Source organism: Parasteatoda tepidariorum, chromosome 6, assembly GCF_043381705.1.
Source record: "Parasteatoda tepidariorum isolate YZ-2023 chromosome 6, CAS_Ptep_4.0, whole genome shotgun sequence".
Lineage (NCBI taxonomy): Eukaryota > Metazoa > Arthropoda > Arachnida > Araneae > Theridiidae > Parasteatoda > Parasteatoda tepidariorum.
In genome coordinates this window covers 40806187-40828997 of record NC_092209.1, presented here as the reverse complement: position 1 = coordinate 40828997, position 22811 = coordinate 40806187, and the positions used below count along the sequence as shown (strand labels likewise).

The 22811-nt window shown below is 26.5% G+C and overlaps 1 protein-coding gene across 4 annotated transcripts in view; it reads left to right on the top strand.

Moving 5' to 3' along the window:
• LOC107455319 (potassium voltage-gated channel protein Shaker) overlaps positions 1-22811 on the top strand; it is a 657874-nt gene that overhangs the window by 512106 nt on the left and 122957 nt on the right. Inside the window, exon 1 of one of the 4 annotated variants that reach the window (XM_043043588.2) lies at positions 10600-11095. The exons of the other annotated variants lie outside the window; for them this stretch is intronic. Within the exon in view, the coding sequence (XP_042899522.1) occupies positions 11088-11095 (8 nt within the window). The 5' untranslated portion in view covers positions 10600-11087. Of the gene's footprint in view, positions 1-10599; positions 11096-22811 lie in introns of those variants that run through there. 4 annotated transcript variants of the gene reach the window in all.

Below are 22811 nucleotides of genomic sequence, written 5' to 3'. Positions count from 1 at the left end.
AGCTTATATAATTTTAGACGACAAATGTCCTGTTTAAAAAACTAATAGGGCAATCTTAAATAGTCTGATTTAAAAATTTTGCGTCTTACCTTTAATTTTAAAACCTTTAAATTTAATCCTTTATTTTAAACCCTAAGTTTTCTGATATCACTGGAAAGAAAAACAATTATTAACTTCATTTATAGAAGTCCACAATTATAATAATTATTATTTCTTTCGCTAAATAAAATAAACTAATTTCAAAAACATGTGCAGGACTTATGTACCAGCCAAGAAAAAACTAACTTCAAATAGTTCGCTTGTAAATTACTTCCAGAAACCGATAAAACAGCTAGTGTTTAGTTTCTTTAGTATTTATGGTGAAATCTCTGATATTTATTGAAATCAGAATAGTGGCGGGAGTAGAAAGATGTGTCTTTATGACTCCGGATGTGGTATCTAGATAACCATTCCGGAAAAGAGAATCAGAATTATCGATTATTTAAAGCAATCACTGTCAGGCAGAATCATTCTATTTTCTCTTATCTGCCACTTGCTGACGAATTCATAGAATGCTCAATTTGCTGTATTATTTTTATTACATCATTAGGTGAAGATGATACGTGCTGAACTCGTGTAAATCAACCATTTTTTTCCACTTTTTTTTCGCCGATTGGATTTTGTTTAAATGCTTATTTTATATGGAATCCATGGAAAATATTATGTTTTATATTTTGATAGGATTCTTTAATAATTGATGCTTAAATAGAAGAAATCTTTATATTTTTTCTTACTCTAATACAAGCTTCTTAGTTTCAGAAATTCAGAATTTATTTTATTGTTTTTTTGTAGATCATAGATAACAATTATCGAAATGAACTCTAAATAGGCCATCTTTGCCCACTTTTTCTATATTTTTTGTCAAATGAATTTTTTTAATTTGAAGAAATATATTTTATGATTTTATGTATTGTAAAGAATTTTTTTTAAATTTTTTGTAATGCTTTTTAAAAGGATATATCATTTAATTTCCCGGTTATTTTTAAACATATTGATAAACATATTAGATCATTTATTTCCTCTTAGGACTAACTATTCTTAACTCATTTAATTCTTATATTCTATGTCTACTAATTTTCCTACACTCAATATTTTGTATAAATGAGATTTCTTTTTATATATTTTATCAAATCGTAATTTGTACCTGCTAAGTATTTTGTCTAGGCAATTGCCTTGTTGTACTATGTGTCTAGGTGAAATAAGTACCTGATACATAGTTTGTCTAAGTTCATTTCTATATCTGCTGTATTTTGTTCATGCGAAATTTAAAGTACACTAAACTTTATGCACAATTATGAATACGTTTGCATAACCACGAGATTTTATCTTAGAATAGTGTTAATACACCATTTAAATAGTTCAAATTATGATTGTACTAAACATGGGTACTTTTAATACTAATACAAGCAATACGTTTTGGGTAGCGATTTAATCACAGGATTCAAATAAAAGTTATTTTTGAATACTTTTTGTTACTCTTTTGTTTCATTTAGTTCCCCAAGGAGAATATAAAAAACCATTGAATTGCATTTGGTAAACTAAAAACGAATTTTAAATTTTAAATTCCAAATATTATTATTCTTTAAATAAGTTTTTACACCTTTAAATGAACAAAAAATTTAAATATTTATAAATTAATTTGACTTCCTTAATTAAACGTCAGTTTCAATGAGCAAAGTGCAAGAAAAAAGGTATAGTCTAAACTACCAAAATATGATAAAATATATCGTGTCTCAGGCACTATGGGAAAACCAAAAAGCTTCATAGTTTTTACCGATGTGCTGTGGTAATGATTTTGGTAAAATTAACAAAAAAGTATGGTTTTATTATATATGATAAAATTTAGTAAATATGGTAAAATTTAGTATTAATTTTATCATGATGTTTTAGAGCATGACATAAAAACTATTTATTTGAATAAACTTACTTTTCAGTTTTCTATTTTATACAAAATGTGAGGTAATAAGAACTATAATTTGGAAAACCAGAATTTCCAGTAAGTCGTTACCATATGAATATAAAATAATACTGTTGATTTGAATACCGGGTATTTTGGTTTTAATACAAGAATAATAGCTTTTTAGTTATTTTTAGTTAGCAGAAATGTCATTACAATACAGATTTTCTTCTTAGTGTTTATATTTTTTTCCTTTAGGGTAATTCACCAAAAATGCTTACTAAGTGGAAACTGAAAGACAGATTTAATGTTTTAGTTGAAATATATTTGATGTGATCAAGTATTAAAGCAAGTTTCAAACTTCAGATTAGGAAAAATTACAATTAAAATAGAATTACGTTATTCATAAATAAAAAAAATTTAAACTTTTCTACAAATTCATTATAATAATCAATTGTTAATAACAATATAAATTTTCAATTCGCATATTAATCAAATGTATATCAATTTCATAATTTTTAAATATCATAGTATGTGGTTTTAAATTTTAATTCTCTCTTTTAAATTTTAATTTTTTTTTAAATTCTCATGGCTTTTTTTAATAATAAAATTCTCGAAATAATTTTTTTTTTTAATTTTTCACCACATTTAAAAATGGCATTTTGTAACAAAAATTTTTTTCAATTGAAAATTTTAAAATTATGTACTATGTTAATCAGAAATAAAAAAACCTATATCAGAAAAATTTACAAAGTTCTAATTGTTTTAATTGATTAACTCGTCTTCATTACTCAATAGATGCTTTATAGTGAACATGTATTATAAAATTATTAGTTAACTTTTTAAACCTTAAAAGTTTCCATTTTAGATTATTTCAAGTCCAAGTAATATAACAGCATTGTGAAAAAGTTGCTTTAAGTATTTTGATTAGAACATCTCTTTCTGAACTATACAAATTGTAACCAAAAATATTAATGTCCAATAGTGTTTTTTATTAAAAGCAAATTTCAGAACATTTTTAGGCATCAAGCAACTTGTCATCTCTAAATTTTAAATGGAATAAAAATAATAATTTCTTCTAAATATAATTTCATGTAAATATAATTTCTTGTAAAATTAGAGTCTCAAAATTAGTGCATAACAGAGGAAGGACACAAAAGTTGGTAAAATTTTCTTCCCTGCCATTAACTTATATCAAAGGAGAAATATATTTACAGACATAATTAGTTGAACGTACACAATTCAACTAAGAAAATTTTTTTTTAAATATTTAAAAGAGTAGAAACAGCTGGACCTGTACGTTTATTGTATTTTTCTGAAGCGCATTTGAAAATCAAATTAAATTTTAAATATTTTTTTTTTTTTTGAGATAACAATGACTTTAAAAAGTAATACGTTAGACTTTAGAAAACTAAAACAGAAGTTTATTGGTGCTGCCATCTGTAAGTCTATTTTCGAACTGAGATTTTGAATAAACAAGGTCCTTATTTTAATGCCCGTGAGTATATCAATAAATTTTAACATTATTCTGCAACAGATTTTTATAAGAAATTGAATTTTTAACATCAAGTAATATTTTTGTTGCATGACTTAGGCTAATTCTACAAATTTATATTTTGTTTCCTATTAAATTATGATTTTCATTCACATTGCACATTGTCAGTAATCTTCTCAATATTTACATAACAAATGCTAATTAAGAATTAATTATTTTAATGGCGCATCCTCAATGTCCGAATGTGAATAATAATTTTTCAATCAATCTTTCAATAAACATTTTTTAATGATTGATCGAATAAATTAAAGCATAATGACTAACACATTTATCAGTTAATCATATTACTAATGTTATTTATCGTGATAAGTAATTACGTTACTTATTATGGTTACGTTAAACAACATGATGCATGCAATTAACACTTTTAACAGAGAAACAAGTTATTTTGTAACACATCACTACGAGATTACCAAAAAACATTTCATAAAAGTTTACAAACAATAAATCATTTTTATTACCAAGAAATAAATAATAAATAAAAATAATTATGATAATTTTGAGTTACTTAATGATGGACATTTTTATTTTAACTTAATAAAAAAATAAAAAACACATTATTTACATAAATAGCAAAACTATTAGATATTGAAATAACAACTGTTTTTGTTAATATTACTGCAAATACCAGACATTTGTCTAATTTAGTAAATGTAAGTACTTTTTTCAGAAATGAATTCAGCTAACATTAAGTTAAAGCTTCAAATGTTCGAAATACTTCATTATTTTAGCAACTAAATGGTCAACAAATTTCAATAATAGAACACAAAATTAAGTACTGGTAGAAAAATAGCTAAAATGTCTACTTACCTATAGATAAATGAATAGCTTATAGTTCAAAACATGGAATAGTTCATAGAACAATAAAGTTATAGATTATTTACGCGTTGTGTTACCTCATATAGATGCTGTAGATTTAATAATAATATTTTGCCATCTCAGTCAGTATTATAATAGTTACAGCAATGCAGATCCACAAACATTGGCATTTCATCGAAAAAATTTATAATATCATTATGTACGTTGGCAATGATTTTGAGAAATAGTATTTTGTTTACTGTAGATATTTTGGATGAATGACCATTTGGCAAAGGACAACTTGGTTTTTCGCCATCTGAATGTTCGCCAATGAGAATTCTGTACGAATTCGGATCTTTTTTGTCGAATGAGAAATATTTTGATTGATTATAATTGCTAAAAGTTTTTTTTTCAATACAAATAAATAAATATTCCAAACTCTAATAGAAAATAACTCTGTTTACTCAAATTTTGAAAGAATTACTCTTTTAAAACTAATAATTTAAAAATATTTTTGACTTTGAAACACTGTCGATATATATAACGGGCTTATTTAAATTTTAAAAAAAAACTTTTAATTAAAACCGTTGAGTAAAGATTGAGTCCATGTACCTAAGGAAGTTAGGTGTTAAATGGAACATTTTCTAAATTGTTAAACATGGAGAACAAAAAACACCGAAATGGAATAACATATAAAACTAAGTTTTTCTCAAATCTTGCTTTTTTTTTTTTTTTTTTTTTTTTTTTTTTTTTTTTTTTTTTTTTTTTTTTATTNTTTTTTTTTTTTTTTTTTTTTTTTTTTTTCCTTTTTTTTTACTTTTTGGTTAGAAATCATGTCAACAGTACCGAAATCAACTGTACCCCGATCATGTTTACTGTACAAGATAATTTATTCTTTTTCCTGATCATAGTACACGCAAACTACACCAAATTTTGCATAAATAATTGATTATTGGGGAAAATAGTTCAGCTCCTTAACTAAACACGTAGACGGAGAAAACAATTCTGGTAAAATTACCGTACTATATGGTAAAGGCATTTCTGGTGAGAAACAATTATTTTCATTATAAATACTAAAATATGCGGTATTTAAACGATTCATTTGGCAATTTTTCCTTTTAACTATAAACATAGGCAGAGAAAATAATTCATTTAAAATTACCGCATTGTTTGGTAAAGACATTTCTAATAAAAAAATAATTCTGATTATATAAACCAAAATATACGGTATTTAAACAATTAATTTAATAATTTTTCCGTTCATATGGTTACGGTTTACCGGAATTTCGTTTTTTCAAAATTTTAGTTCTTATTACCACATATTTAAGAATAATCCAGAACTGAAGCGTAAACTATAGAGTATAAAGTATCTGAGACCGTATAAAGAGTCTTTCTGCTGTGCTCTAAGGAATCATAATAAAATTACCCAATTTTACCACATTTTCCAAATTTTAACACATTTTAAAAAACAATATTTTATTATTAATTTTACGAAAACACTTCGATAAACATTATGTTGGTTTTTGGTGTTCCCATAGAGGCAGAAACATGCTAAATTTTTCCATATTCTCGCAGTTTTTACCATCTTTTTTTCTTAGTATATAACTTTCATTTTAGATCATTTGGGAATTTTTTTATAAGAAATATTTTGTAGCAAAATAAACTAACATTGCATTAAATCAATCACTATTTTGTCTAAATAATTTGATACAATTTTATTAAATCACTCTTGTAATTTTTAAAATCTAAGTTTCTCAAACTTTATGCATTTATTAACAGTATTTTATCGAATAATGAATACTTTGAATAGTCTGTACCTTTAAAGCTAGAAAAATTAATACATATCTATAGATCTGAAATACTACCAGGTACAGATGCATTGCTTACTCCTTAGAGGAAAATTTTGTTTCGTTTCTCTTTAGTAAAATTTGGCTCCCGACCAATCCCAAACTATTACTCGTATAACAGTAACTACGTTAGATAACGGAATTTATATACAATTAATGTAATGAAAGTTCGATAACCTTGAAATAATTTAAGTACTAATCTAAACCCTTCCAGTTACGCCTACGCTACATTACAAATTATTTTTTTTATGTTGAGTAATTTTACAGTAATTACTAATTTATTCTTTTTATAACCAGCGTTGAGCAGGCGACCCAATTCTGAATTTACGACTATCAATATTCAAAACAATAGCTTTCAAATTTTGAGCCCAATCCAGAGGACGAAGGAAAATTGGATCAAGCATTGAGACAATCTAGACTTCTTGAAATACTTCTTCACCCACATTTGTGTTACATGGTGAGGAAAACCACAAAAACCTCCCATGGATAGCCCGAATGCAAGCAGATTTTAACCCCTGATCCGTTTACGATTGAGGATATTTTACGTCAGCACTGTGGTCGGTGCGAGTAAGTAGCAGAATTCGTATCACCCAGCCACCACTGTAATTCGAGCCTGGGTCACCTCATTGGGAGGCGAATGCTCTATCCCCTAAGCTACCACAATTCTCAATAATAATATATACCATCGTTGAACTACAAACCCAAATTTTGAATTTACGGTTACCAATTTTCGACTGCGTAGCCTTGCAATTTTGAACAAAATCCAGAAGACAATGCCTAGATCAATACCCCATGAGGCATTGATTTATTATGGGAACTTCAAGGAATTTGTGTCCCAGACAGATTTAGAGCTCACCTGTTACCATTTAATTCACGGGGATTCTTCTTTTGGCTGGATTGAAACTCCCGTTCCCAGGAACACAAGTCCAACGTCCTACAAACCAGGGTATCCCAGCCCTCAGTAATAAAAGACATAAACGCTAATAAATCTGTCATTTAATGCCCAATACTTGCTCTCACAGGTTGTCAAATTGTTTGAATCCGCCCTTTTTTCAGCTTTTAATAATAAAGTGCTATTCGTTTTTCTTCAAAATTGTACTTTTCATATTTGAAATATACTTCTATCCGTGTTAGTATGCTTCTTAGAAAACAGCTCACACGTCGCTCTGAATAAAATATAAACTTTTCTGCCTTACTTTCAACGCTGGCACGGTTTTGAATTTTTTACGTGTTTCAGAAGTCTCTCAACTTTTCCCTATTACGCAACATTTGGTTTGACGCCTTTAAAGCTAAATGTACGGATTCGCTTTACCTCTGAAACAGTTCGGGAAAAAAATATAAAATATGTTCCACAAAATTAAAAAAAAAAAAAAAAAAACTTAACGAAAATATAATAAAATAAAAATTGATTTTTAGATTATTGACAATTAAAATGCATTTTATTTGGACAATTTTTAACGACAATCCGAACTTTGAACAAAATTAAGTGAAGAATTCTGTGGGATCACATTTAAAAATTTCGTATTTTTTAAATTTCATTTCTGGGAAATTATTTAATTGTTATCTAAAAAATTTGGATTTTTTTCACGTCACACAGTTTAAAATTCTTCAGAGCCGACCAGGTGGCCGAGTGGTTAGCGTGTCTGACTGCGGAGTCGATGGTTGCGGGTTCAAATCCCGCTCAGGGCATGGATGTTTCTTTCTCTCTGAGTTCTATGTACTTTCACATTTGTGTGATTGTGCGAATGTGATCCGCCATTTAAATGGGTTTGTGGTTGTGTGACATGGGCGACGCTGCTCCTCTTCCGTGGCTTCTCCACAAGTGCTCACTGGGAAACGAGAAGAGAGTAGCAGTTCTGGCACTCCTGACCAATGGAACAATACATCCCAAGTGCCCACCATTAAAAAAAATCTTTCAGAAATTTGCTTACCTTACAATTTGAAAATGCTTTGCACAGCTCTTACCCAAACAATAAATAATTACAAAAAATATCCATATTAATATATTTAAAAAAACTGGTTTTATAATTGTGGGGAAAGTTCATTGCTTAATTAAAATGGGATCAGAATACAGAAAGAATGAAATAAACATAAAAACTTTCAAACCATTCTTTTATGTGTAGATACGTTTATGTTTATGTGTAGATATTCTTTATATTTTTGACTTTTAATTTAAATTTAAAACACGTAAAGCAACGTTTTGGATTCTGTTCATCAGTTTCAGATCACGAAAACAAGCAAAATTACTTTACTTTATATTTTGGAAAAAAATATAATCATTTTATCTTTAAATAAATATAAATGCAAAAAAATATTATTAATAATCTTTTTTTCTACTGGATGTAGCAAAAACAAGAAAGATGTCAATCCTCACGAATTTTTTAATACCGCTAGTTTATATTCCTTCGATTAAAATATCTAAATATAAAAGACTTTACACAAAAGAATTATCGTGAAACTTTTATATTCCTATGAGATTTAAAAAAATACTAGTATTTCGAACTCAAATTATTTTTTTATGTCTAAAATATCTTAATTTAAAACATATGACCTTCATGCTTCAGTTAATGTCAAAACAATTGGTTGTTTCCCAAATCTCTAGTGTAAAAAAATTCTTTCGAACTTTTTAAAAAGCAGTAAAATTATTTGAATCTATGAACATTTAGACCTTGATATTGTTAAAGCTAAAGTTATATGTTAGAAAAAATGAAAATTTTTAGATTGGGTACAATTTTTTTATTGTATTGTTTTGAGTGTGGTAAAAGTTTGCAACTACTTAATATTAATTTATTGGTGTCTCTAAATTCTTCAAAATTCCGATACTTACTATCTTCTTTTCATTGTGTTAAATGCTTATTATAAAGAGTGCTTACTCGCATGTTATTTGAATTTTGTGCAATTTGTGGAATAAAACATTGGTAACGAGAATTTTACGCTGAATGAATTTTACTCTGAGAAAAAAAGTAGGGTCAATAAATGGCCAAATAAATAGTTTAAATACCACTTATTTTTATTTTATGAACCAGAATCATGAATTATTTTGATAGAAGTATCATTACCATACTGTAAAGAAATTTTACCAGCATTTTTATCCTTGTATCTCTGTAATCATATTATACAATTCAATTTAATACTTTAAAATTTAATACTTTAAAATTTTACACTTTAGTTGAATTTAAAAACTATTCAAATGGAAAATATTTTAAATGAATTTAGTTCCTGCATAAAAATAATTGAAAACGTCTTTGAAAAATCGTAAAAAGGAGTTTTTTAAAACGTGTTGAAACTTAATATTATATTGTTCATTTTTCTGCAATCTTAAATAGGATACTAATTCAACCATACCATTGTACCTCTTAAATTTAATTACACAATTCTATAGATCGACTGCAGTGAACAAATATTGTAAAACTCATCGCCCAAATCTGTACAAAGTGTTTAGTGTATCTGTACAAAGTGTTTATTATATTTCGTGCAAACTTTTTTATTTTTTTATTTACTTTTGCATTGCTATACTCAAATTTTTACGTAGGAGTTTATCATTTGTTTACCAAATCATACACTTTAAATGATGGTATATAAATAAAATTTTATTTTTGATGTTTGTTTAAATCTAGTACTTAGAAAAACTTTCAAATATTTACAATTTAAATATCTTTGGCGGTAATAAGCATGATTAAGTTCTTCTGCCCTTTCATAGTGCCGAATCTTAGTACTTTTTGATAAGTCAATTTAAAATGCATTTACATTAGTCAGACTTTAATGTATGCCTTACACAGTGCAAAAAATCCAATTTATATTTTAAAGAAATAATAAAATATGAAAACATATATAATTTATCGATATTTCTAAAAGTAATTTTATAAAATAGTGTTTGGAAATAAATGTTTCTTAAATCTCAAATAGGACTTTGATTTGATGTCATTTTTGCAATATGTTCCAATTTTAAAATTTGAAAAAAAAAATTATAATATCTTATTATTTACATAGCATTTTATTAAAAAATCGTTATTCTAAATCCTTTCATCTTCGCCATTTCTTGCAATTTTTAAATTCTTTCAATTTAAATGAACTTCGCCAAACTCATTATAATTCTTCGATAAATAAAACTTCCTCAACCTTAAATTCGATCACACACAAAGAAAAAAAAAACTATTTTAAAACTTTCACATCGTCCCATTTTTCCTGGTATCAATATTTGGAATTCCTTCAAGACGTAAATTTGATAAGAAAAGAATAAGATTGTTGACGGAGAGAGAAATTCCCGCAATTCAAACGTGATTCATTCCCTTTTTTCTTCGTTTTATTTTGTGCAGTAGTTAGACCATAATAAAAGAGATGGCGTTCTTTTCTTAAAGGGGAATGTGCGCACACACAAACATAGCGAGATGGATGCCAAGAAAACTAAAGTACATAACTAAAAATAAACTACACACAAAAGCTAACAGATGGCCGCTCGAGTAAAAGTGGCAGTAGCAAACTAGCGTAGGCGTAGCAACGAGCTATGATGATCTGCTGAGGAAGATGACAATGTTTAAAATAAGTGGTAAAAGCGTACTTGTTCACAAACCAAGTGGCAAAGTGTTTTAAAAATAGAGCAAGCTTGGCGATTTTTTTTTCTGCTGTCTTCCTTGTTTTTATGTTTGACGGATTAATTAATGCTGGTGACATAATATTTGACTGGCGTAAATTAAATCTCTCGTGATCGCCAAAAAAACTTTTACTAGTATTTTTTTATTTTTTTTATTTACTTGTGCGTTTTTGAAATGAACCTAAACATGAAAGTTTTTGAAAGCAAGAACATTTGTTTTGAAGAAAGATTAGCTTTTTCTTTTGTTTATGAAAAAGTGATGAATAAGAAAGCTGGTGGAAAAATGATGAGAAAAATTTTGCCTAGGCATACGAGAGTAGTATTTGATAATAAACTAGGAAATGTACAACCAAGTGGCATATGAACGAGTAAGTAAATTTCATCAATTTAAAAAAAATATTTTTGAAAGATATAATATAGTTTAAATAAATAAAATATAAAGCATTGTGACTAATTAAAAAAACGCAAAATATTTCAAAAAACCTTTATTCAATCTTAACAAATTCTGCATAAATTTTTCAATTAATTTAATACATTACAACGAAACATTGTATTAGTAAAAATTATTCTTAAAAGATATCCGCATGACATTTGTTTAAAATTAATTTTGAGTACGTGAAATTTTTTCTTAAATTCTTAGGCCTTTTTAGGGGAAAATAAAGTGTTTGCTATAAATATGATGATAACATTTTTCTAACATATAACATATTTTCACGTATTTTATAACATATTTTTGCCTGCATTAACCATTAAATAAATACTCAAAATAATTATATTTATATTTATTAAGCTGTGAAAACAATTCCTGCTAAATTAAGCTTTCTATTATTAACATTTCTAAAGAGTAAATTAAGATTGCTCGTCTTAATATACTATTTTTTCATCAAATATTTGCGCTTCATTTATACATATCTCATATCAAGATTTTTTAAATATTTTTTATCCTAAAGCTTGAAATTATGAATCAATCAAATTAAACACGATGAAATTTAATTTTCATGAAATTTTATCAAACAATATTTTTGTATTCATATTTTGAATTTATGCAACAAAAATTACCCAAACTAACAGAACTAACTTAAAAATCAAAACACATATACCCTAATTTCAAAACAAAATAAATTAATCAAAATTATTGGGAAATGCAATCTTTCTTAGCTTCCAAATTTCATTTGCGCATAATATTGTTCAAACAAATAATTTTAATTTTCCCATTAATTTTAGTAAAATTAAATTAAAATTTAGACAAATTTCGTAGATTTAGTACAATGTCAATATTAAATTACTTTAAGTGAATTTATGAAGTTTAAATGAAGTTGGGGAACGCTTTTAATTAAGTTACAGAAGTTTTAAGTAATTTACAGAAGTATTTGTATTATGTATGATTTCTCCCATTTTAGTTGCTTGCTAAAATGCAACATATAATTTTTAATAGTTAAAATTTATATTTGAGCTGTTTTATTTTTCATTTCCATTTTAAAATATCATAAATATTTTTTATTTTTGCATTTAAAAAAATCAGTGTATGCATTTATTTATTTCAATTTTAAATTAAATGTAATAAGAAATATAGTAGTTCTGATAAACTCATAGTTGTTTCATATCAAAAGCTTAGTTTATGCAAAATTATGCAAACCTGTATTTTAAGTTAATCTCATTTTTTTAAATCTAATTTTCATTTATATTTATTTGTTATTTAGTATCTTTAAATTTGAAATATAGTGATTTAAATTATTGTTATAACATCAGAAATATGAATAAGTAAATGAGGAAACTGTCTTCCCTTAATTTGAGACAACTTTCTGATTGCAGATTCTCAATTTCTTATTGAATACTAATGATTTCTTGCACAATCGCTTAATAAATTTTAGTAAAGTTATTGCAATTCCAATTGAATATATATTACTTGATTTGCTGGTGCTTTAAAAATAATTCATCTGCTTATTTGATTTATTAAAATATTTTATTCGCTCACAACTTTCAGAATTATACAGGGCAGTTAATGTTAGCATTGAAGTAATTTGATTTTATATTAAAATATGAACATGTTTTTAATTTGAATTTTCTCTTCTAAAGACTACCTACATGTAATTAGCAGTAAATATAAATGCCATTAAATATTATTCTACTTTATTTTTATTTTATTTTTATTGTTTAAAGTATTCACAGTTTTTTTAACAATCAGCGACACTCCTGTAAACTATTTAAGTGGTGCGAAAAGTAATGAAAATTAAAAAGTAACTTTACAATTCTTAAAAAAATTTCTGGAATATCTTATATACTCATTAAATTTAAGGCAAAAATGCTTTTTAAAAATAATATTTTAGAAACTTATATGAATTAGCATTTTCAATATTTAAACAAAATAAAAAAAATGTGAAAAGACATCTGTTAAATACAACTAAATTTTTGCTATTTAACTAATCAAAAAGACAAATTCATATAAATTTTTTAATTTTTATAATTGTATGAATATATACAAATTTTTAAAACATAATAAAAAGAAATCCCATGATATTGCTTATTAAACGTCAATTATTGTGGATGATTTTTTTGCTGGTGAATATATTAGAGAAATTATATTTTTAAGGGTCTTGGTTTAATTTTATTTTTTCCATTTTTTTATATATTTTCAAAAGAAAAATTTACATTAATTTACATTTTAGAAGCAATTAGAAATATTTTTTAAATTTTTATTCAAAACAATTTGAGTAGAATTTGATTATTTTATGAGTAGTAAATATTATAGGCATTTCTATAGAGAAAACAAGTCTGGTAAAATTACCGTGCTCTGTAGTAATTACATTTCCAGTAAATAGAAACATTGATCAAGTAATAAATACCAAAATGTGTGGTATCTAAGCATTCATTAAATAATTTTTTCGTTCAAATAGTAACGGTTTTTCTGGAAATTCTGGTTTTCAAAATTATATTTCTTACTTCCAAACATTTAACAAAAAATGCAAGACTGAAAAGTACATTTAAACAAATAAATTGTTTTTACTTCATGCTATAAGCTATCATGATAAAAATACTAAATTTTTGCGTATTTGACAAATTTTATCACGTATTATAAAGTTTTATTTTATTGCTAATTTTACATAAATCCATGCAAAAACACTCCAGTGAAAGTTATGGAGCTTTTTGGTGTTTCCATCAGGCCACGAACACGGTAAATTTTAAAATATTCAGGTAGTTTTGACCATTATTTTTCTCGATGTGGGTGAATTATATATGACTAATATTTTGTTTTACCGTTAAGAGTAAATTTCAATCATTTAGGTGGATATTTTGCCTAAGGTGAAATTTCAATGCAAGGTACTATAAAGAATTTCATATACGTAAAGCTTAAATGACTTAAACCTTTGCACTTAGGGATTTAATTCTTGAAAACTATGTATATGTACTAAAATCAATATTTTATAGTTATGGTATTTTGAGTAGGTAAAAAACTAATTAATGTTTCCTTAGTTCATTACGAAAGTTTTCATTAACGTAAATTTTTAGCGTTTTATTAAAAATGATACGTTTGGGCTTAGTATTTAAAAGAAACAAACATACGTTGCTTTATGATACTGCATTTTTGTCATATGTAAGTCTGATATTAAGCATTGCCTAATTTGTTATTATATTTCCTTCTGATTACCTGTGTCGAATTGAATGAACAAAAAATGATAAAATTGAATGCATTGTTTGGAAAATGATTTTTTAAATTCTGTATATAGATTGAATCATACTGTTACAGAGAATTATACAGTTTTAAAGTTTTACATTTATGAATTTTTATTTTTTACTCTTGATTTTTTTTCAAAAACTTACTATTTTATTAAACTCTTTCATTATATGTAATATTTATGAAAAGAAATTATTTAAATAAATGGGTCTTGATACTTTTTAGATCTTAAAAATTTACTTTATTAATAGTTCAAAAAGTTTTGCATTTCTGAAAATTTAAGAAAAAAAATTTAGTTTGCATTTATTTTATCATTATACTCATTTCATTTTATTTTATTTTATAACTGTCATTGAACAGTGGATTCAATTTTGGGTTTACGACTTCTAATGTTCATCTCCTAAACCTTGTAATTTTGAACCCAATCCCAAAGACAAGGAAACTGCTCGATCAAGTATTGGGAGAAATTTGCACTTCTTGAGGGAACTAAGCCACATTTGAGTTACATGGAGAGGAAACCCACAAAAACCTCCCACTGTTAACCTGGCAACAAGAGAACTCTAACCTATTATTCGTCTGCCACTGAGTATATTTTACGTCAGGACTGTGGTCGGTGCCAGCCGGATACGTAATTCATATAGATCATTTCTAGGATTCAAGCCTGATTTACCTTATTGGAAAGCGAACGCTCTATCCTCTGAGCCATCATGGCTCTCATTATACTTAATAATCAGTTGTAATAATCAGTTTTTTTCCTGAATTTTGTATCACTTTTTTTAAATAACACTAAGGGTCTTGGGGGACTAGCATAAGTCCAATTCTAACTCAATGGAAGAAATAAAATAATCACATCATGCATCATTTGCCATAAATCAGGTGCCAAAATATTTAGAGAATTTATCAAGTCTGAAGCGAATAATAAAGTGACTTACATATGGTAAAATCTGATGCAAATTAAGAAATAAAAAAATTAATACTTACTACACATAAAAATAATTACAGAAACTTAGAATGAATTGAATTTTAAATTATTACTCATGTACCTTGCATAAGTAATTTCTCTTAATGATTGCACAGAAATGTATTATGTTCTCGTAAGTCTCGTTATTGACGCTTACCAGTTCCTCGTGTTTCTTAAAAAAAGATTTCAAAGATCTAGATTTTTATATTTCTCCCATTTTGATTCTGATGTGCATCATATTTCATGTTTTGCAGTTAAATAAATATGCCCGTATCTTTTTCTGAATTATTTCAATACATCTATAATTTTTACTAAATGAATGAAGCTTAACTGAAAGTATACTTATCCGGATTTAAAAGTGGGCATTTTTGGTACATTTATTTTCATTCCACTAATCCTTTTTTTTTCCTCATTTACTTATGAGATGGTGATAGGAAATTATTTTACTTTTATTCGTTTAATGTATATCTAACTCAGCGGGATTTTTTTCTTTTACATAACTTTCGGCTCTATATTGGAAATATTTTTCATAAATAAACAACAGCAATTACCAATTTACGAAACGAAAAATAAATGTTTCACTTTTTGTTTATTTTAATAACCATCTACTAAGCTATAATTTTACTAAAAAGATTGGTTTAATAGCAAAAAAGTATAAAAACCACAGTGAAAAATTTCTTTAACAAGAAGGAATCCTATAAATGAAAACGAATATTTAATCAGGCTCATCGAATTCATGTTTCTGGGATGATTAGAAACAGTTCAAAACTAAATATTTGTGCTCTGAGTGAAAGAGTATGTTAAAAACGACCAGAAAATGCTACAATTTTTCATGTTTCAGTGTCTTTGAAAAAAGCAAAAAGCTAAGCATTTTTTTCGAAGTGCTTTTGTACTGATTTTGGTAAGATTAACAATAAAGTATATCCGCGACCGGCCTGCGTAGGGGTCAGGGAACTAGCCTTGCATGCGAAAGGTACTGGGTTCGAATCGTGGCCAAGGCATGGATTTTTCTTTCCTTCTCTGTACTATCTGTTCTTAATGTGTGAGCAACATTGACCCACCTAATATAGTGCCTCTGAAAGAGTGGCCAACAAATCTGCCCTTCAGAGACCTCTATGACGGAAGGTCATTCTCTAGTTGGGAGTTGGAAAATAATCAAGTATAGTTTTATAATAAGAGAAAAAATTTGGTAAATATGGTAAAATTTGATGATTTTATCATAAACCTTTGAGCATGGCATACAAAATATAGATTGGTAATTTTAACAGAATTTTCGAATATTGCTTAAATGTTCGAGACAAATTATCAATCAAATCAAACGTTGAATTTAGAAACACTATAAACAAATATTTAAATACCCAAAGCATTTCTTGATTTTATTTTAAATATTTTATATACTTTTAACAAGTACATATATCATCTAAGTGTGAAAATTACCGAGCATCATATTTTCTTAAGAAAAGAAGAAAAAATGCATTTTTCTGTTATTTAAAATTGACCATTAGACTAAAAGTTACTTAAAACGGCGCACCTTTTCTGTAAATTGATCAACAACTTCGCACGTTCTGCAACAAGAGGTAAATAAAGCAGCTGGAAGCTCTCCAAAGAAACCACTGTATTCAAGGAAAATGTATTCACTGTTCAAAGTATCTTTCAACTCTTCATTCTTTACAGCAGATCAAACCATAAAAGCTTATTGGTATCATGTTTTATTGCAAACCCATGCCACAGATCACTAAAAAAGGTGACTTAGTTCTCCAATGTTATTTTGTTACCATAAATATATGACACTGTAAAAAATCACAGATTTGATTTCATAACGTTCGTGAAACTAAAGTATTTAATTTTTATCTTATAAAAAAATATACTTAAAATGCAATATGTATTGCGTCCAATCGTGTAGTTACCATTATAATCTTATATAGCATATAATTTTATTTTTAATTGCAATATATTAGACATGTTATAATTAAAAAATAAGTTAATACTGTTTTAAATTTTCTTACTGGATGAAACTAATTACCTACTTGCGTAATGATACTCAGAAGAAAATAAGTTATAGAAAAAATTCACTTCCTTAGATTCTCGGAAAAATAGTTCAGCATTCTCTATGTTTAATTTTTATCTAATAAAAAATGCAATAGAAAAATAATATATATTACGTACCAGCATGTAGATATTATTATAATCTTATATAACATATAATTTTGCTTTCAAATTTCAGTATAATTGCTATGTTACAATTAAAAGAATAGGTTAATACTATTTTAAATTTTCTCACTCAATGAAATCAACTACACACTTGCGTTATAGGGATAAAGCGGATTATTTATATCAAATTAAAAACTAACTTCCGTTTACTCTCGAAAATAAGGTTTAATATTCTTCGTGTTTAATCTTTATCTAATAAAAAATGCAATAAAAAAACAGTATATATTTCGAAAAACATGCAGTTATCATTATAATGTTACCTAACATATAATTTAAGTGCAATATATTAGACGTGTTACAATTTAAAAGTAAGTTAATAATATTTTAAATTTTCTCACTGAATTACATTAACTGCCTACTTGTGTTATGAATTTAGGGATAAAACCGATTATGGGATTAAAGTACTGGAAAATTCACATCCTTAGACTCTTAGAAAAATGGGTACAGCGATATATCATATTATCGGTAGCTTGAAAAGTTTTTAAGACTTTATTAAGATTGGACCGTAATTCAAAGTTAAACTGTAATAGGCTTATCTGACAAAGACTTAATCCTTCCAACCAAAAGAAGTACTTTGATTGTATTAAATGTAAGGATCAGTTGGAAGAAAAAAATCAACTCCAATCCCGGTTGGTTCCTATATGAGCAATTCTACAAATAAACGCCAATTAGGCGGCCAAAAAAAAATTCTTTTTTTTGGGGGGGGGGCACGCTATTTCTACATAAATTTTCTTCTTTTTTACACCCTAAAAAAGCAAGAAAAAATCTTAAACATGGAGTTTTTTCTCTGTGACATACTTTAAATGACAAAATACCAATTTTAAAATAAATGGCTCAGATAAATCTGAGCCATTTATTCAGATAAAGCGATTTTTACATAAATATAATATTATTATAATGTTTCTTTAAAATGCATTTATAAAGATTTCATACTATAAGACTATATTTTAGTATAAAAAACAAAAGTAAAAAAATTTAATCGAAGTTCGTAAATTGAAAAAATCGGGAAAAATTTGAAATTGGTATTTTGTCATTTAAAGTATGTCACAAAGAAAAAATTTCTATGTTCGCGATTTCTTCTTGCTTTTTTAGGGTGTAAAAAAGAAGGAAATTCAGGTTGAAATAGCGTGCCCCCCTCCCCCAATTTTTTTTATTTTTTTGGCCGCCTAATTGGCGTTTATTTGTAAAATTGCTCATATAGATCCTACAGTTTAAAACAAGAAACGAATTTTAAGTCAAAGTCATATGAACAAATATTTATTATTAAAATGTGGATAAAAATATTACTCAAAGAAATGTTGTGACAATTATTTAAATTATAAATTATAAAAAAAACTGTTCGTACCATTTAAAATTACTTCGATGCCAATATTAAATTTATTTCACATTCAAAAATTAAATTAAAGAGATATCCGAATGAATTCCACCATCATTTGTAGTATATCAGAATGTTTCCTAAAAACACTTTTTATAATAAGATGTTTACAAATTTGAGTGTGCAAGAGTGTGGTTTGGTGTGATATTGATACTTAGATCTTTTCTAATAGTGGTTTTGTGCAATTTCAATATTTTATACAAATATATTTCGTAAGGTTAATCCCCAAGTGATATGCTGAAATACAAAATGTAATTTTGAATCAAACATATTTATATCCAATAGTTTAATTACGAATTGAATTTAATATCTAAATTTCTTTTGAACATCCTGGAAAGATTCCAATAAGTTGGTGTCAAATTCTCAGTATAATCAGGAGTAGTACTCTCAATACCGACTGCACAGCTCTGGCTTTAAGGATATATTTTGTGTTATGTTTCAGGCCAGTTCACGGAGACAATCACTAGCGTGAACCGACATGTTTCGTGATCAGATCTTTTATTTCACATCTTTGTGATGAAACTGCAGATTTGTACCTTTATTTTTGTAAGATGACAACAGCAAAGTTATCAAGCTGAAAGAATATTTAACTGGTTTTATGAAGACTCACACACCCTATTATATTTTAATTGTTCTGCGAAATCTATCAACTTGCAACCGCATAGAAGTTATGAACATTGGATAAAACGTCGTAATTATAATGCTTGACGCGGAACTTAAGAGGCCTTTTTCCTCCTTACAAAATACAACTATAAAAGGTGTGAATATGGAGGGGAAATTCCAAATATGTTTTAATCATTTTTAATTCATTTTTTAAAATAAAATAACGGTGAATGGGAATATTTTCTTTCGAAGGATTTAAAATACAATTTTATCCTCCAATCAGAATTTCCTCCAATCAGAATTTCCTCCAATCAGAATATCCTCCAATCCTACAGCATCGTATTCTCTTTTGATTGTTTCAGACAAAACTGAACCAACACTATTCTGAAATCAGTTTTTTTACATAATTTACAATTATATAATTATCTGATTTTAGATATTTGATAAATATCTTTGTTTTTTTATAAATTAAGGCAGTTTTTTTATGTCGTTTAAATCACTTTTAATTAGTTTAAACAATATAGTACAATTATAATACAATTAAATCTTTAAAATTTTTTAAAATACACAAATTCTTCGTAGTGACCCTCTGAGCGTTAGATTCGTCTTTTTTCGAAGTTCTAGAAGCAGGCTTTCCTATATGCTTGGTTCTGTTGTTGAATGGGAAATGCGTACCAGGGAACTTTCAGTACAATTTTACATGGGGACTCAATGCTTGGAGGATTTAATTACTTATCTAAGATTTGTTATTGCCTAATTCAATTCTTTACATCTAAACAAAATGACAAAAGTTGCAGAAGTTATTAAGTGGGTTAAGTTTCACCAATTTTATGACCAATAGTGTAATGGCTGCAATGTACTCAGCATTGCGCATCGGATGCCTTAACTTACCACGAAATTTCATACTCATTGAACTAAACCTGGGTGATCTTCAAGCAACCACCAGGGATAGAATCCCAGAGATACACAATAAAGTTTAGAGACCAAGTTAATTGAAATTAAATTATACTTTTAATAATTTCCCCAATGATTTCTAATGATTTTTTTCCGGTGAGCTTATTTTATTATAAAGCTATGAAAGTATAGTTGCCGGACATTGGAACGATATTATGGTTAAATACGTTCCAAAATATATAAACAGAGTATTATTTTTAAGACAAAATAACAAAAGTCTAGGAAAATGTCTCCTTTAAACCACAAGATATACACAATCTCGTTACAAAATTAAGAAATGATTTCTTGAGAAAATCACAACCACTAACAGTTGACCCATTATCCATTCACCTTTAGTGATAATACTAATTCCAGCCTGTATTTCGTGCATGTCACAATCAGTAAATAAACTCAGTTTTATAACGAAAATATCTTTACTTCTGCATAATTTCATTCAGATTACTTAAATTTTTCATTGATAAATATGTCTGACGTATATTTGCAATCTAACCGTTGAATGTCTGGAATAAATCTGCTGAAGCATTCATTAGTATAATACAAAAAAGGCCTTTAATATTCCAGCGGATTTAATCTCGTATCATAAATGTTATGAAGAGTAGAAGCTCACCCTTACACCAATAAGCATTGCTATTTATTGCTATTTATTTTACAATTTTTATCATTTCCATTTCATATATATTTTGATTGTATTAAATNTGATATATATATATATATATATATATGATGAACTTCGAATATAATTTAAGTATAAAGAAAATGGTCACTTCAACAATGAGCTTCATTATTTAATTCACGATGTGGAATAAAGTTCTATAGCATATATTAATTCTCATAAATAGGGTTGTAAATAAATATTTCGTTCAACAATGCGTTGCATTATTTAAATTACTATGAATAACAATGTCCCTATATCATGCATATCATTTATTATGAACAAATATATAAAGAAATTATTCATTCAACAATTTAATTCACGATTGAACTTCGAATATAATTGAAATATAAAGAAAATGGGCGTTACAACAATGAGCTTCATTATTTAATTCACGATGTAGGATAAAGTTCTATAACATATATAAATTCTCATAAATAGAGTTACAAATAAAATTATCGTTCAACAGTGCATTTCATTATTTAACTCACTATATCATATATATATCATTCGTTATGAATACATTTATAAATAAAATTATCAATTGCAACAATGCCCATCATTATTTAACTCAATTTGTTGTAAGAAGCGTACTTGAAACGTCAAATACTTAACGTAATCTCAAAATATTTTTCATTGCCCATTTTTAAGAGTATTACTTTTTAATAAGTGTTTGCAAATATTATACATTATAATTTCATTAATATTATTATGCAAATATTAATTTTCACTAATATTATTCAAGATTAAATTATACATTATTTGAAAGTAAAATTATACAAACAAGAGTAATAAAAAATATGCTACTATTTTTCAGACTTAATTCCGGAAAACGATTCAGAATTCAAAAAAATTATCTATTTCGCATTATTTAAAAAAACTAAGTTATCTCTTAAAAGCAGATCAGTTTTAAAAACAATTAGTTAGAAACATAAATTTCATATAGAGTAAGTAAAAAAAATAATACATACTATATTATTTTGAAATTGATTTTAAAAATTTTCGATTGAGGAATTGAAAACTCTTTTCAGGGATCAAACACAATATTTGATTTACATCATTTAATTATTTTACCTATCCAAATTTCTTTTCTTTAAAACATTTAAAAAATTATTTTTTTATCATAAATTCCGGAAAATTTCAAAATTAGGGAATGATTACTGTAGTTGTCAGATCTAAACATTACATATTTATTTTAATCAAACAAAATATAGCTAAGATAACTTTAGTCTCTCAATACTTTAATTTCATATATTATTTGCTCAAATTTGAACAAATAATAATTGTATTTTAAACTGTATTTAAATTATACAAATTGCCTCTTGATATTAGTTTATAAACAGTGTTTTAATTATAGTCTTAACAGTAGTTATTTTATTAAAATCCTGTTAACACTCGAAAAAGAAATTCTGGTAAAATTAGCTTACTGTATGGTAATAACATTTCTTTTAATAAAAACAAATTCTGATAATAGAAACTAAAAAAAAAAAACTTTATTTAAACCATACATTTCGTTACTTTTCTTCTTATGGTAACTGTCTCATAATGTAATACAGTACGGTGTACAGTTACGGCTTCATACTGTTACATGGGAAATAAAAAATACTAAACTGAAAAGGGATAGTTTAACCGAATAAATCGTAATGCTATGCTCT